This window comes from Schistocerca nitens, chromosome 3, assembly GCF_023898315.1.
Source record: "Schistocerca nitens isolate TAMUIC-IGC-003100 chromosome 3, iqSchNite1.1, whole genome shotgun sequence".
NCBI classification, from domain to species: Eukaryota; Metazoa; Arthropoda; class Insecta; order Orthoptera; family Acrididae; genus Schistocerca; species Schistocerca nitens.
In genome coordinates, this window is record NC_064616.1 from 412,500,632 (window position 1) to 412,515,942 (window position 15,311).

The 15,311-nt window shown below is 38.3% G+C and overlaps 1 protein-coding gene across 1 annotated transcript in view; it reads right to left on the minus strand.

The window, feature by feature from the left end:
• The window catches only part of LOC126249256 (voltage-dependent calcium channel type A subunit alpha-1-like), a 205,341-nt gene that overhangs the window by 25,311 nt on the left and 164,719 nt on the right, over positions 1 to 15,311 (minus strand). Inside the window, exons 6-7 of the mRNA XM_049950911.1 lie at positions 11,211 to 11,338; positions 10,923 to 11,125 (exon numbers count right to left, since the gene is read on the minus strand). Coding sequence (XP_049806868.1) covers positions 10,923 to 11,125; positions 11,211 to 11,338 — 331 coding nt within the window. The remainder of the gene's footprint in view (positions 1 to 10,922; positions 11,126 to 11,210; positions 11,339 to 15,311) is intronic.

Here is a 15,311-nt window from a genome sequence, read left to right on the forward strand (position 1 = left end):
ATGGTGGTAGCGACACATCTGAGAAAACAAGGCCAACCAACAAGGGTTGCTATGTCACCATGACATCACGACAAGCGGTCCAATATGGCGATAGTATATTGCTGTGAGTGGATTGCTTTTGAGTGTCGAGCTATGAGTTGCTGAAACTGTTGTTATTTTGATACCTCTTTCACCACCGCAAAGTACTTGTCCCTTACACTATGGTGAATAAGTGCTGTGTATCGGGCTGTACTGCCAACTACCAGACTGGGAAAAAGGTATCTGTGTTCAGATTTCCAAAGGATACTGAACTGAGGAAGAAGTGGACACGTGCTATTCGATGGCAGAACTTCACTCCCTCTGAACATTCTGTGGTAATTAGTAACAAGTTACATTATTAATAAAAAACCGAAGCTAATTTCATAAGAATAAATTACAACTACAAAGACTCCACTGTTTACATTCACTGAAAGTATTGTTTAAACGATTTTTATTGTTCCGATTTAGAATGTTTCAGTATGTATTAACTATAAACTGTGTAAGTTAACGTAAAACTATAGATAACAATGTAAGCAGTATATTTGATTTAGGCTAGCAGTTACAAATGCAATTCAGGCTACCAAATGCCCTGGCCCTAAAGTTTGAAAGCCTCTTTGCGCTTCTCCCTTCTTAGCCTGTCCAGATATTTCCTAACCTGAGCTAGCTCAGCCTGAAGGGCAGCAATTTTCCCCTCCTGTTCCACTATCTTCCTATCTCTGCTGCAAATCCTACATAACCACTGATGAGCCTGATCCACTTTCCCAACACCCAGGCCACTGCAGTCCCCCCAATGAAAAAACTACTGCATCCATCACACCAAACCCCGGAACTAACAATTCTACAGCAAGTTAGGCACTTCTCACTCATGGCAAAAATAATACTTTAGCTAGAATAAATCAATTAAGTTACCGAAAATCAAAAAAGACGTTACAAGAATTAAGCCTATTCACAAATGTATATAAGCAAGTTTCTGATTTAAAATTCCGCAATTGGACAGAGGAAGTTTGAAATTCCCATGTGAATTTCCTGTGACAGTAGTTATGTACAGTTACTTGACTCTACAAAAGTTGTTGGCAACATCATCATTCCTGAAGCTGCTGAATCAAAGAGCACTAGCAGCTGAACTAATTTGGAAAATAGTTATGGCTGCTGATCTGTTGTGCGAAAGTTCTTGTCCTCAGCACACTGTATCAGAAATGTGTAAGAAAATTATATGGACCACTGTAAATATAGTACTAAATAATTTTTGTAAAAAGAAAAATGATGAAACTTCTGTGCAGTCTCTCCAAAGTTCTAAGAACAGGAAACTTCTAACACTATGCCACAATTTGAAATAAACTTTTTTTTTTTTAATTTAATATCTTTAATATGTATTTTATTGCTACGTCCTACTGAACTCCTGAAGTCCCCAACACAAAATGTTTTACTCATTGATGAAATGTGTTTTGTGTAAAATCAAATGCAAGTGCTGTACAGTGTCTTCAAAGTACTAAGAATCAAAAATCTAGTTCTTAATGGCCACAATTCCACAACATTTTTGTAATATTGCTTAAAATTCATTGCTCGCTCCCTGTCACTAACCTCCAGATAAGTAAACCGCTTTTCATCTACATCTACATTTATACTCCACAAGCCACCCAACGGTGTGTGGCAGAGGGCACTTTACGTGCCACTGTCATTACCTCCCTTTCCTGTTCCACTCGTGTATGGTTCGTGTGAAGAACGACTGCCGGAAAGCCTCCATGCGCACTCAACTCTCTCTAATTTTACATTTATGATCTCCTTGGGAGGTATAAGTAGGGGAAAGCAATATAATCGATACCTCATCCAGAAACGCACCCTCTCGAAACCTGGACAGCAAGCTACACCGTGATGCAGAGCGCCTCTCTTGCAGAGTCTGCCACTTGAGTTTGCTAAACATCTCCGTAACACTATCACGCTTACCAAATAACTCTGTGATGAAACGCGCTGCTCTTCTTCGGATCTTCTCTATCTCCTCTGTCAACGCGACCTGGTACGGATCCCACACTGATGAGCAATACTCAAATTTAGGCCGAACAAGTGTTTTGTAAGCCACCTCCTTTGTTGATGGACTACATTTTCTAAGGACTCTCCCAATGAATCTCAACCTCGCATCCCCCTTACCAACAATTAATTTTATATGATCATTCCACTTCAAATCTTTCCATATGCATACTCCCAGATATTTTACAGAAGTAACTGCTACCAGTGTTTGTTCCACTATCATATAATCATACAATATAGGATCCTTCTTTCTATGTATTCGCAATACATTACATTTGTCTATGTTAAGGGTCAGTTGCCACTCCCTGCACCAAGTGCCTATCCGCTGCAGATCTTCCTGCATTTCGCTGCAATTTTCTAATGCTGCAACTTCTCTGTATACTACAGCATCATCTGCGAAAAGCCGTATGGAACTTCCGACACTATCTACTGGGTCATTTATATATATTGTGAAAAGCAATGGTCCCATAACATAATGGTAGATGTCTCTCCATTGAGAACAATATGCTGTGTTCTGTTTGCTAAAAACTCTTCAATCCAGCCACACAGCTGGTCTGATATTCCATAGGCTCTTACTTTGTTTATCAGGTGACAGTGCGGAACTGTATCGAACGCCTTCCAGAAGTCAAGGAAAATGGCATCTACCTGGGAGCCTGTATCTAATATTTTCTGGGTCTCATGAACAAATAAAGCAAGTTGGGTCTCACACGATCGCTCTTTCCGGGATCCATGTTGATTCCTACAGAGTAGATTCTGGGTTTCTAGAAATGACATGATACGCGAGCAAAAAGCATGTTCTAAAATTCTACAACAGATCGATGTCAGAGATATGGGCCTATAGTTTTGCGCATCTGCCCAATGACCCTTCTTGAAAACTGGGACTAACTGTGCTCTTTTCCAATCATTTGGAGCCTTCCGTTCCTCTAGGGACTTGCGGTACATGGCTGTTAGAAGGGGGGCAAGTTCTTTCGCATACTCTGTGTAGAATCGAATTGGTATCCCATCAGGTCCAGTGGATTTTCCTCTGTTGAGTGATTTCAGTTGCTTTTCTATTCCTTGGACACATATTTCGATGTTTAAATGAACGATGTTATGCTCTGTCAAGTGTTAAACCAAATGTAAGTGCTCTACAGTTTCCTGAAAATTGTAAGAAACAAAACTGAGTCTTTTTGGCACAGCCTGAACAACTTATTTTATTGCTTTGCATGAATTGATTGCTACCTGTCATTAGCCTGCATCTGAACCCATAGTAAAAAATTCAGAAACTTCTGACTAACGAAGTAAGGGATATGTGGTACAATTTCCTGGATAAGTTCATTACTTGGTTGGACAAATGTAGAAGTTTAAAATTGCTGAATGGTAAATTGCCCCTAGAGAAATATACAACACTTAGGGTTACCACATATGGCTTAGTGAAGATAAATTATTACTGCTGTGGAGAACTAAATATGTCATATATCCTGCAAGGTAAATTTCAAACTGACTCACTAGATACTGGTAGCTCGATTTGAACTTTACTGGCGATTATGTGGAAGTCAGTATCATATATCATGTAGGTAGTTGTTAGAATCAGAAAAGAATTTAAGACTTATGAGTATCTTAGAATTAAATGTGCACCCAGATAGGAAACTGAAAATTGTACAGATGAATGGTGATAATGAGAATCCAGCAATGTGTATGTTGATGGTGCTTCATTTTGTGATATGTGTCAGTGATGATGAGTAAAAAAATGTTGAAACAGACGTACCAGTTTTAACATACATTGCTGGCTTCTGTTGTCACTGATTACTAAGAAAACTCCGTTGTCTAGAGTGCACAGATGTCATATTCTAACATCCAATGTTTTGCTACTTCAGTACATTGCTGTCAGGCAAAGAAATGCTTAATAGTTTAGTAACACATCAGGTGGCCTTGGTTGTTCAACATTTCTTACTATATGTGATATATTGCTACTTCTAGAACTCCTTTGAAAAGTGTTTATCTTCAGTACCAGAATGAACATCAAATTGTCAGTTTTTCTAAATAGAAAATCACTTTGTTAGTACCAGACAGCAGTAATGAAACTTGTAGTTGGTGATTTCTATGTGACAAAGGAAGTAGCCTGTAGAGAGATTGAAAATGGTAAGCAAAGAGAGCCTCAGCCTTTTGCTCACATTCTTACATGTAATGCACTTGCTTGTTTTTCATTTCCTACTAATCTTACCTTTCATAACATGTTTTAATACTGTTTCTAGAAGTGTATCTTCAATAGCAGAATGAACTTCAAATTGTCAGGCTTTTCTTAAAGGAAAGAGCAGTCCCTTAGTATCATAGTGCAAGACAGAATCTTGTGTTCAGTGATGTCTATGTTAAAAGGAAAATATTTGATGTCAATCCTTTGTTTCCATTCTTTATTACTGGGGGATACACTTGTAAAAATTCTTGAAAAGAGCTGTCACCATGAACATATGAGTAAATTCACAATAGTCAGGTGTTTTATGAGATAAAGCAAACTCTTGTTACCTTATTGTAAACGAAAGTTGTGAGGGTTTTGCTACGTATGACAGTGTTTAAGATAATTTACTTGCAGTGTAATGGCTTTAAAATGTTAAGTCCTGCTGTCAGTTAGCATTTGTCACCACCTGTATGCAAGTTTTAAAGCTAAATAGTGTTCTGACAATTATAAAATAGTGGCAAAGTTCCTCAATCGATTAAACTTATTCCTGCCCGTATATGTAATCGGTATTTCATTATGAACCTTTATGCTGCTTACAAGAATATATATAATTTGGTCTTCGGTTCAAATTATCGATTAGTTTGCTCCTTTCTGTATGACGGACAGAAGATCGTTAGCATCAGGTGTGTCTATAAGGAGGGGTCCGTGGACTGCTGCGTTGGCTACGGGCCGCTTAGTGTGATGTCACTAACACTGCTGGGCGGCCTTGTTTTCTCAGAGGTGTTGGTGGTAGAATCATGTACACGAGGGCAGTGCATTGGCGGAGCTGTCATCTTCACTGAGGTGATTTATGTGAAAAGGTTTCCAACATAATTATGGCCACAAAATGGCAATTAATAGACTTTGAATGTGAAATGGTAGTTGGAGCTAGATGCATGGGACATTCCATTTTGGAAATAGTAAGGCAATTCAATATTGCATAATCCACAGTCTCAAGAGTGTACCGATAATACAAAATTACAGGCATTACCTCTCACCACGTACGAAGCAGTGGCCGATAGCCTTCACTTAATGACTGAGAGCAGCAGCATTTGTGTAAAGTTGTTAGTACTAACATCAAGCAACACTGCATGAAATAATGGCAGAAATCAATGTAGGACATACGTCAAATGTATCCATTAGGACAGTGTGGCGAAATCTGGCTTTAATGGGCTATGGCAGAAAATGACCAACACAAATACCTTTGCTAACAATATGACATCACATGCAGCACCTCTGCTGGGTTTGTAGCCATATTGTCTCCACCCTAGATGACTGGGAAACTCTGGCTTGGCCAGATGTGTCTCAATTTCAGTTGGTAAGAGCTGATGGTAGCATTTGAGTGTGGTATAGAATCTACAAAGCCACAAACCCAACTTGTCAAAAAGGCACTGTGAAATCTGATGGTGGCTCCATAATGGTGTGGGCTGTATTTACACAGAATTTCTGGGTCCTTTGGTCCAACTGAACTGTTCATTGACTGGAAATGGTTATGTTCAGCTACCTGGAGACCATTTCCAGTAAGTCATGAACTTCATGCTCCAAAGTAACGATGGAATTTTTATGGATGACAGTGTGACATGTCAACAGGCCACAATTGCTCATGACTGATTTGAAGAACATTCTGGACAATTCGAGCAAATGATTTGGCCACCCAGATCGCTCAATATGAATTCCACTGAAAATTTATGGGACTTAACCGAGAGGTCAGTTTGTGCACAGAATCCTGCACTGGCAACACTTTCACAATCATGGACAACTAAAGAGGAAGCTTGACTCAAGAGACTTCCAACAACTTGTTGAATCCATGCCATGTCGAGTTGCTGTACTACACTAAAGGAAGTCCAACACAACATTAGGAGATATCCCATGACTTTTGTCACCTCAGTGTAATGTTCTCAGTATATATACACAATTTGTCAGATAGTGTCTGCAGCAGCATCACTTTAGTAGCTGATAATGCTGTTAGGTACAGAAATGTAACATCATTGGACATTAGTAAGGAGAGGCAGTAAAATTTGCACAAAATTTCCACTTTGTTTAGTGAATGGCAGGTCCCTTTAAACATGCATAAATTCAAGATAATGCTTATAACAAATAAAAAGAGTCCAATATTATCTGATTGTTAGGTTAGTGGTGAATACCTAACAAGGGGAGACTACAATGTTCGGATCACAGATTTACTTCAAACTTTGTACGCCTTTTGTAGGCCATTAAAACAACAATGTGCAAGTAGTAAGGGGCACTACTCTGGCAATTCTGAGAAAATCACAAGAGAAGTTTTACACATCTATTATGTAACTGATACATCTGTGCATAGGTGCTCGATGTTATAGTTCATGGTGGTCAAGTGGTTAGCATTCGAGCTTCATAAGCCGAATGTGTATGAGGCGATGGTTTGACTACAGCTCTCATTTAATTTTTAATCTCTATTTTTTTTTATTATTGGTCATTTTATTTAATTTATATGACATTTGAGAGGTAATATAATTTAGAAAACCACATATATTTGCATTATGTTTCAGGGAATTATATGTTATTTGACTACATACTATTTTTAATTAAATTTAATTATTAGAACAAACTTATTTATAACTATCGACAAGCAAATGAAGAAACACAGAGTTTTCCAGAAAATTTATGCCTCTCAAGATTTGCAAAATCCCTAATTCGTGAAACTGGTAAGGTACCCAGAACTACTTTGCACCTCGATGCTTCGGGCTGCAAACACAGAGGGAGGCCCCATTTGGTAGTTAACCTGTGTAGCAGTGAGACGTTACTAATGTAGCAAGAAAAAATTATGTAAATGCAAATTTTTTAATATCACAGAATTTACACTTGCACTACAAAAACAAAGGTTTGAGTAAGAGTCGAACCGTCGCCTCTTACATGTTCATCTTACAAAGCTCAATTGCTAACCACTTGACCACCACGAACTCTGTCTGGCACCTACAAGCACAGCTACATCAGTTACATAATAGATGTGTAAGACTTTTCTTGCGATTTTCTATGAGTTGCCAGAGTAGAGCACCTTACTACTTGCACATTATATTGCATTAATAGCCTACTAAAGGTGTACAAAGTTTGAAGTAAATCCCTGATCCCAACGTCGTGACCTCCCTTTGTAAGCAAAATATTACATGGGACAAACATGTAAAATTAGATATGGAAGGTGCTTGGAAGACAGGTTTGTTGGAAGATTTGTGGAAAAGTGCAACAGCTTCTATGCTATTGCTCCAGTGTTTGGTATCCTTATCTAGTAGGCATGACAGCAGAGTCTGAACAGATCCAGACACATGCTGCTAGTATCATGACAGCTTGGTATACATAGAAGAAAGTGTAATAGAAACTGATTAACAGCTTTCATCAGGGAACTTAAATGGGAATCTCTGAAAAACCCTGTTGGGAAATTTGAGACCTAATAATCAAAGAAGCCTGCCTCAGCACAGTTGGGCCCCGGTGCCTGGAGACAAGGTCATGTGTGAGTAAGCTGAGTTTATGTCAATGTGTCTGCATTTGACATCAGAAGAAGGACTCTGTCTGCAAGCTTACAATTAAAAACTTTAGCAGTCTACTTCATTGTGCCTGTCTGCACCTCAGTACCTCCTCTATGTGATGAGTAGCAACCCATCCATTCCATCAGTGTAGTGTATTAGTAATTTGATTAAATGAGCTCTCCCATGCACATTTATAAACAGTATCTTTTATGCACTTACCATGCTAGGACACCATTTCTCAATACGCAAACATATCCATTCGCACTTCAGAGAGTTGAGCAAATTACTGTGGCCAAAGATATTAACTCTATTGACAATTGATGATGAACTGGCCTACTTTTATTCTCACTTCCTGACATAGCTAATAATTGCAGATTTCAACTTCAGAAATATTTATCATACAATATTTCAATGCGCAATATCTACACAAAGAAATTCAAATTTTTACTCAAAGGCAAGTATAAATACTTTGAGATTGTTGGTGCAAATTTGTAATAAATTTCATATTCTCAGCTCAGACATTTTGTTATTTAAGAGACTCATTTTTAGTATATTTTAGTGAATCATTCATTTCATGGATGCAATAAAAAGAAAATTTACTACCATTTTTCTGATATTATTTTCAGTTACTTTACTCATGCAAAAATGGATGGTTCACATTATCAGGAAATATTAGGATGTGTCAAATTTAATTCTTAAGTTCCATTACATTGCAAGCTGAAAATATTGTTATAAATTACAAAAAGTACACCTTTCTGAAGGTGAGAGATGCAAACACACATGATCCATCACAGTTTCAAAGTTAAGATGCTTGCTTTATTTGAAAATTGCACCTTGCCTGAACAGGTTCTTATTATTTGCTTTTTGAAATCTAAAAGTGTGAAATATGATGAATTTAAGATATGAATAAGATGAAATATATTATTTACTGATGACAATTTATCAAAGAAGTTTATGAGTGTTGTAATTTCAGAGCCATTTGAAATTTGCTGTGTTCAGATATAATGCTGCGACTCCAGAGGACACCACATTGGCACACTTTCATTGTTTTTACCATCCATCACATGCAGCAGACATCATGATCCCCTGATTTTTCTGATGATTTAATTTTTTCAGCCATTCAAATAGGCATCAGGAAAGGACGATATTCTTTCAATTTAAACAAATGTTGCATAGTGCATGTGTCATCACATATATTAAATCATTTTTTTACATCTGTATACACACTTTTTTTCTAAATGGAAGGTAACCTGATATACACACTTCGTCAATGAGGAAATTCTTCCACTAGTGGAGGAGAAAAAAATTTTGAAAACTCATCCATCTGGACCATTTCAAGAGAAACTGAGATTTAAAAATACCTATTTAAAATTTTAATGGTGTTCACCTTTGGTTGGTTGGTTGGTTTTGGGGAAGGAGACCAGACAGCGTGGTCATCGGTCTCATCGGATTAGGGATGGATGGGGAAGGAAGTCGGCCGTGCCCTTTCAGAGGAACCATCCCGGCATTTGCCTGGAGTGATTTAGGGAAATCACTTCACCTTTGTAAACATTGTTAGAGACAGATAGCAGTGAACATTCACATTTTATTGGCATTTGTGTGAGACTGTTACTGTCTGATAAATTAAACAATAATTCACATGCATTCAGCTTCACTGATTTCACTGTTTGGTATCTTGGTCTCATAGGCAAGAAACATAAGTATGGTGGCAGGTAAGATATAAATAAAGAGCGCTGACTGTTTTTGAACAGTACCTCTTACCTTTTTAACTCTTGTTTTATTCTACAGCAGAAATTTTCATTGTTGTTTCATCTTTCTAAAATTATTGTTTAGATATACTTCCTCTGGTATGCACTAGCCACCTCACTATGATTTATAATATTTTTTATACAAGTACAAATGACACATTGCTCACAGACTTTAATTTCTGTAATTTGTTTGCTACTCCATTCATAGCTTCTTCACTGTCAGGTGTCTTTGAATTTGTATTCCCCTACTCGCATGTGGTGAACATGGGTTTGTTTAATTGATCCAGTCATACAGATTTGGGTTTGCAGAGGTTTCTCTAAATCATTTTTAGTGAATGCCATGATGGTTTGTACGAATAGTCTATGGCTGACACCTTCCCTTTTCCTTTCCCATTACTAAGCATTGAAAAACAAAGTAGAACATTCTCCTGTATGTTTATTACTATTGGTGTTGTTGTTTGCAGTATTATTTTCATAAAGATACTTCATAATTATGTATTTTATAGTTATATTTTGTTGTCTTTTAAAATTTTCTACATATGATACAATGTAATCTATGTCCTGTCACTGACACATAGAACCAATTCAACAAAATTCAATAAACAAAGAAAATTCCTGTTATCATTCCTTTAGTAATTTTTCTCTCTTCATCACTACTGGTTAATTGTTTGATGTTTTGTTATGTTTGTTACTTTAATTTTTTTCATTTTGGCTTTTTCAATTTCACTGCTGTTCATTTGCACCTATGCTGCTGACTATGACTTCTTCTGATGCACTGTTCACTAGTTTTTTGCTTTGTTTTTTGCAACATTCAATTTGCAGTTTTTCTTGTAAGTGCAGCCTCCTCAACTACCCTTATTTATGTCTGGAATTGTGGCAACAAAGAGCCATGCATTATATTTATACTGCCTTAATTTCAAACATAGATTCAGCACTTGTTCTTGAATATCAATGGCAGCATAAGTAATGTAATGGCTCTTGCTTACCTGGCACTTCTCTCTATTCCTACTAGAAGCCTGAATTTTGTTATGTACACAAATGAAAGTGATGGAAGAAAAATATGGCTACTTGAGTACCAATGAACAGTGAAGCCATTAAAGAAAAACAAATTACGATTTCTATATCAATGATCGTATTGTTGACGGAAATTATTCAATTTGCTTCACATGTGATAAATACATATACACAAAATTACGTCTCATCATATATTAGATATTCCAAAATTCTGCATCACATTTGTTTAAGGAAAATTCTTCAAATAACTGTTCACATGATTTAGTTACATTAAGTGATCTGATGTAGAATGATTGAAAAATAAAACTAAAAGAAATTCAGAACAGCTGATACTGACATGTTATATATCATCCACTCAAGACCAACAGAAAAATCGTATAAAATATAACGTATTAACTCAATATTTTATGTCTTGTCATAACTTACCACTTCTGACTTTGATGCTAAGGTTTTCTCGTATAAGTGCAAATAATGTGGTGGTGAAATTGACCTTTCCATCTTCATCAACTGGCATATTCATTCTTATGAGCTTCTTGTATGCAAGGCGATTAGGGCACTTATTGCCAAATCCCAGAGGAGGATCCATATTTTTCAACATGTCATACATTTCAGTATAATGTATTTTACCCCTGTACATCATTAAAATAATGTCTTATTAGAAGGAATTAAAATTAAAAGATTAAAAAATTCAAATACAACCTTTTGAGTACTTACGTAGCATTTGGGTCATATTCAGCCCATATTCTAACAAATTCATCTAAATGATGTGCGCCCAATATGGACGAATCTCTAGTTAAATAGTCAAAGTTATCCATTATAACTGCTACAAAAAGATTCAACATCTGAAAAGAAAGGTGAAATGCAAACAGTAAATTGAAATATTATATAATGTTCTTTTTTTTAAATAAATTACATATTTCTTCAATATGGGAACCAGGTTCTCTACATGATTCATCTCGCTTATGGATCCTTTGCTTATCCCATATTATTTGAACATATTCTAACAAATTCATCTAAATGATGTGCGCCCAATATGGACGAATCTCTAGTTAAATAGTCAGAGTTATCCATTATAACTGCTACAAAAAGATTCAACATCTGAAAAGAAAGGTGAAATGCAAACAGTAAATTGAAATATTATATAATGTTCTTTTTTTTAAATAAATTACATATTTCTTCAATATGGGAACCAGGTTCTCTACATGATTCATCTCGCTTATGGATCCTTTGCTTATCCCATATTATTTGAACAACAACCATTTTATTTTGTGTATGTTTATTCATGAGAATTTAAGGTGGTTGAGACATATTCTGGTGATTTAAAATTACTCAGTTCTCTTTTTATAAGAATAAATCCCAATTTTGTAGATGTACAAAACAATAATTTTAACGAATTTTGTGTGTTTTGATACAAGGGTGTCCTGAAGCTGATGTTGAACTAATTTTACATCAAAAGAATAATAATTAATTTGAAATAAGTGTATAATTAGAATTATATGAAAGAAATGTGAATATACATTTTACCAACTTTGGTTCTGGAAAAACTAACAACCACCACACTGCAGTTTAATTCTTGACCTTATAATTCTACCTGTGGACAAAGGCTCCACCACTGCTGTTTTTAACTGCAAGGATTACCTGGCAGAAGGACTCCACCAGCTGTTGGACACTTCCACCTACAAACCTTGCCACAATGACCCCATTCCAGTAATCCAGCAGGATCTCTAGTCACTACTCAAATCCTCAAGCTCATCCCAGAGACTCTCCCCGGAGTCCATATCTCTTTTCACCCCTACCACTCCCCGCATTCCTACCTTCTGCATGCTTCCTAAAATCCATAAACCTAATCACCCGGGACACCCCATTGTGGCCAGTTACTGTGACCCCACTGAGAGAATCTCTGCTTTTTTAGACCAACACTTTCAACCTATTACCCAAAACCTACCCTCCTATATAAAAGATACCAACCATTTCTTCCACCAACTCTCCATAGTTCCTGTCCCTTTACGACATGCTGCCTGCTCGCCACTATTGGTGCCACCTCCCTCTACACTAACATCGCTAATGCCCATGGTCTTACCAGTATTGAACACTACCTTTCCCAGTGCTCGACGGATTCCAAACCAACAACCTCCTTCATAGTCGCTATGACCAACTATATCCTCACTCACAATTACTTCTCCTTTGAAGGCATTACCTACAAACAAACCCAGGGTACGGCTATGGGCACCCGCATGGCACCGTCCTATGCCAACCTATTCATGGGCCATCTAGAGGAATCCTTCCTAAAAACCCAGAATCCTAAATCCCTCTCCTGGTTCAGATTCATTGATGACATATTTGCTATCTGGATCGTAGATGAGGACACCCTATCCACTTTCCTACAGAACCTCAACTACTTCTCCTCCATTTGCTTTACCTGGTCGTACTCAACCCAACAAGCCACCTTTCTAGATGTTGACCTCCACCTCAAAGATGGCTACATCAGTATCTCCATCCATATGAAACCTACTAACCACCAGCAATACCTCCACTTCAACAGCTGCCACCTGTTCCATACCAAGAAGTCCCTTCTGTACAGCCTAGCCGCCCACGATCATTGCATCTGCAGTGACAAGCAGTCCCTCTCAAAATATACTGAGGGTCTCACTGAAGCCTTCACTGACCGTAATTATCCTCCCACTCTTGTACAAAAACAAATCTCCCATGCCTTATCTTTCCAGTCTCCCACCACCTCCCTAAGTCCCACCAACAATGACAGAGGAGCATTCCCATCATAACTCAGTACCACCCAGCACTGGAGCAACTGAATTACATTCTCGGCCAGGGCTTCAATTACCTCTCATTGTGCCCTGAAGCGAGAAATGTCCTGCCCACTATCCTTCCCACCTCTCCCACAGCGGTATTCCGCCATCCACCTAACCTACACAATATATTCCTCCATTCTTACACAACCCTTGCTCCCAATCCCTTAGCTCATAGCTCATACCCCTGTAATAGACCTGGATGCAAGACCTGTCCCATACATCCTCCCACCACCAACTACTCCAGTACAGTCACAAACATCACCTATCCCATCAAAGGCAGGGCTACCTGTGAAACCAGTCGTGTGGTCTACAAGCTAAGCTGCAACAACTTTGCTGCATTCCATGTAGGCATGACAACCAACAAGCTGTCTGTGCACATGAATGGCCACCAACAAATTGTGGTCAAGAAACAGGTGGACCACCCTGTCATTGAACACGTTGCCAAACATGATATCCTTCATTTCAATGACTGCTTCACAGATTGTGCCAAGTAGATCCTTCCCACCAACACCAGCTTTTCTGAATTGCGCAGATGAGAACTTTCCCTGCAATGCATCCTACATTCCCGTAACCCTCCTGGCCTCAACCTTCCTTAGTCACTGTCCTAACCCACCCAGCCTCTCCCCTGTTCCCATTCCAGCACTACACAGCTGTCATTCCACCACCACACCCAGCCTTTTTATTTCTCTCCTGTTCTGCTACTTCCCCCCCCCCCCCCCCACTTCACCGCTGTCCTCTGTCTAATCTGCAGCACTTCACTGTCTGCCACCCGTACCAAAGTATCCCTCCCTCTCCCCACCCCAGCCTCCTCCTTACCCCCTCACAGTTGCCAGTCCCATCATGCATTGGTGCTGCTGCTCGCAGTTTGGTTTTAGTTGCCTGAGACTGCAGTCGTGTGTGTGTGTGTGTGTGTGTGTGTGTGTGTGTGTGTGTGTGTTTGTGTGTCTTGTTGATGAAGGCCAATGGCTGAAAGCTTTAATTGTGAAAGTTTTGTTGTGCCTATCTGTGACTCAGCATCTCTGCTGTATGGTGCATAGCAACTTTCCTTCTCATAATATTATTATAAAATATTCTCATTAATTGTAGAACAGCAGAGACATTAACAGAAGTAACATTGAAGGAAAAAATAATATACTTCACTATGCTCTTCTTAAATAAAATTTTAGTAGACATAGAGTGAATTGAGTATACATTAATACTCAGGTTATATTGTTTCACTCTCTACACACCACAATGAGACAAAACTAAGCACTACCCTTGTCACAAAGTACTGCCCTAGGCTTTCGTTACTTTGTATCATGTCGAAAACAGGAACATACATCCTAATAAACTTCCTGCAGCTCCAGCACACTGTGTGATTTGGAGCACTGTACAAAGTGTACTGGTGAAACTTCCTGGCAGATTAAAACTGTGTGCCGGACCGAGACTCGAACTCGGGACCTTTGCCTTTGGCGGGCAGAAGTAAAGCTGTGAGTCGTGCTTGGGTAGCTCGGTCGGTAGAGCAGTTGCCCGTGAAAGGCAAAGGTCCCAAGTTCGAGTCTCGGTACGGCACACAGTTTTAATCTGCCAGGAAGTTTCATATCAGCGCACACTCCGCTGCAGAGTGAAAATCTCATTCTGGAAAGTGTACTGGTGTTGCAGTTATACAACCCTCAACAGGTGATTTAAGTCACAGTAGTGGAGTATTGTTTATCTGGTAGTTGGTTACATATAATCAGTGCAGTAATATGGGTTGATGTAAAGACATGATCGACTAGCAGCACAGAGTATGCTGTTGGACCACACCAGAAATGAATCTGCCTAATGTCTTGGTGTCCCAATGCAGATTGTCCAACTGAGGCATGGCTACTCCATTTTATGCATTCCTACTACCTAAGTACCTAACTTAATAACTAACTTTTTTTTTGTCTGTCAAGCGATTCTACTTACACATGTAATGTGTATGCTGTGTGTATATAAAATTGCCCAATTATTATTCATGCTGTATTTTAGATAATTTTATTGTCTG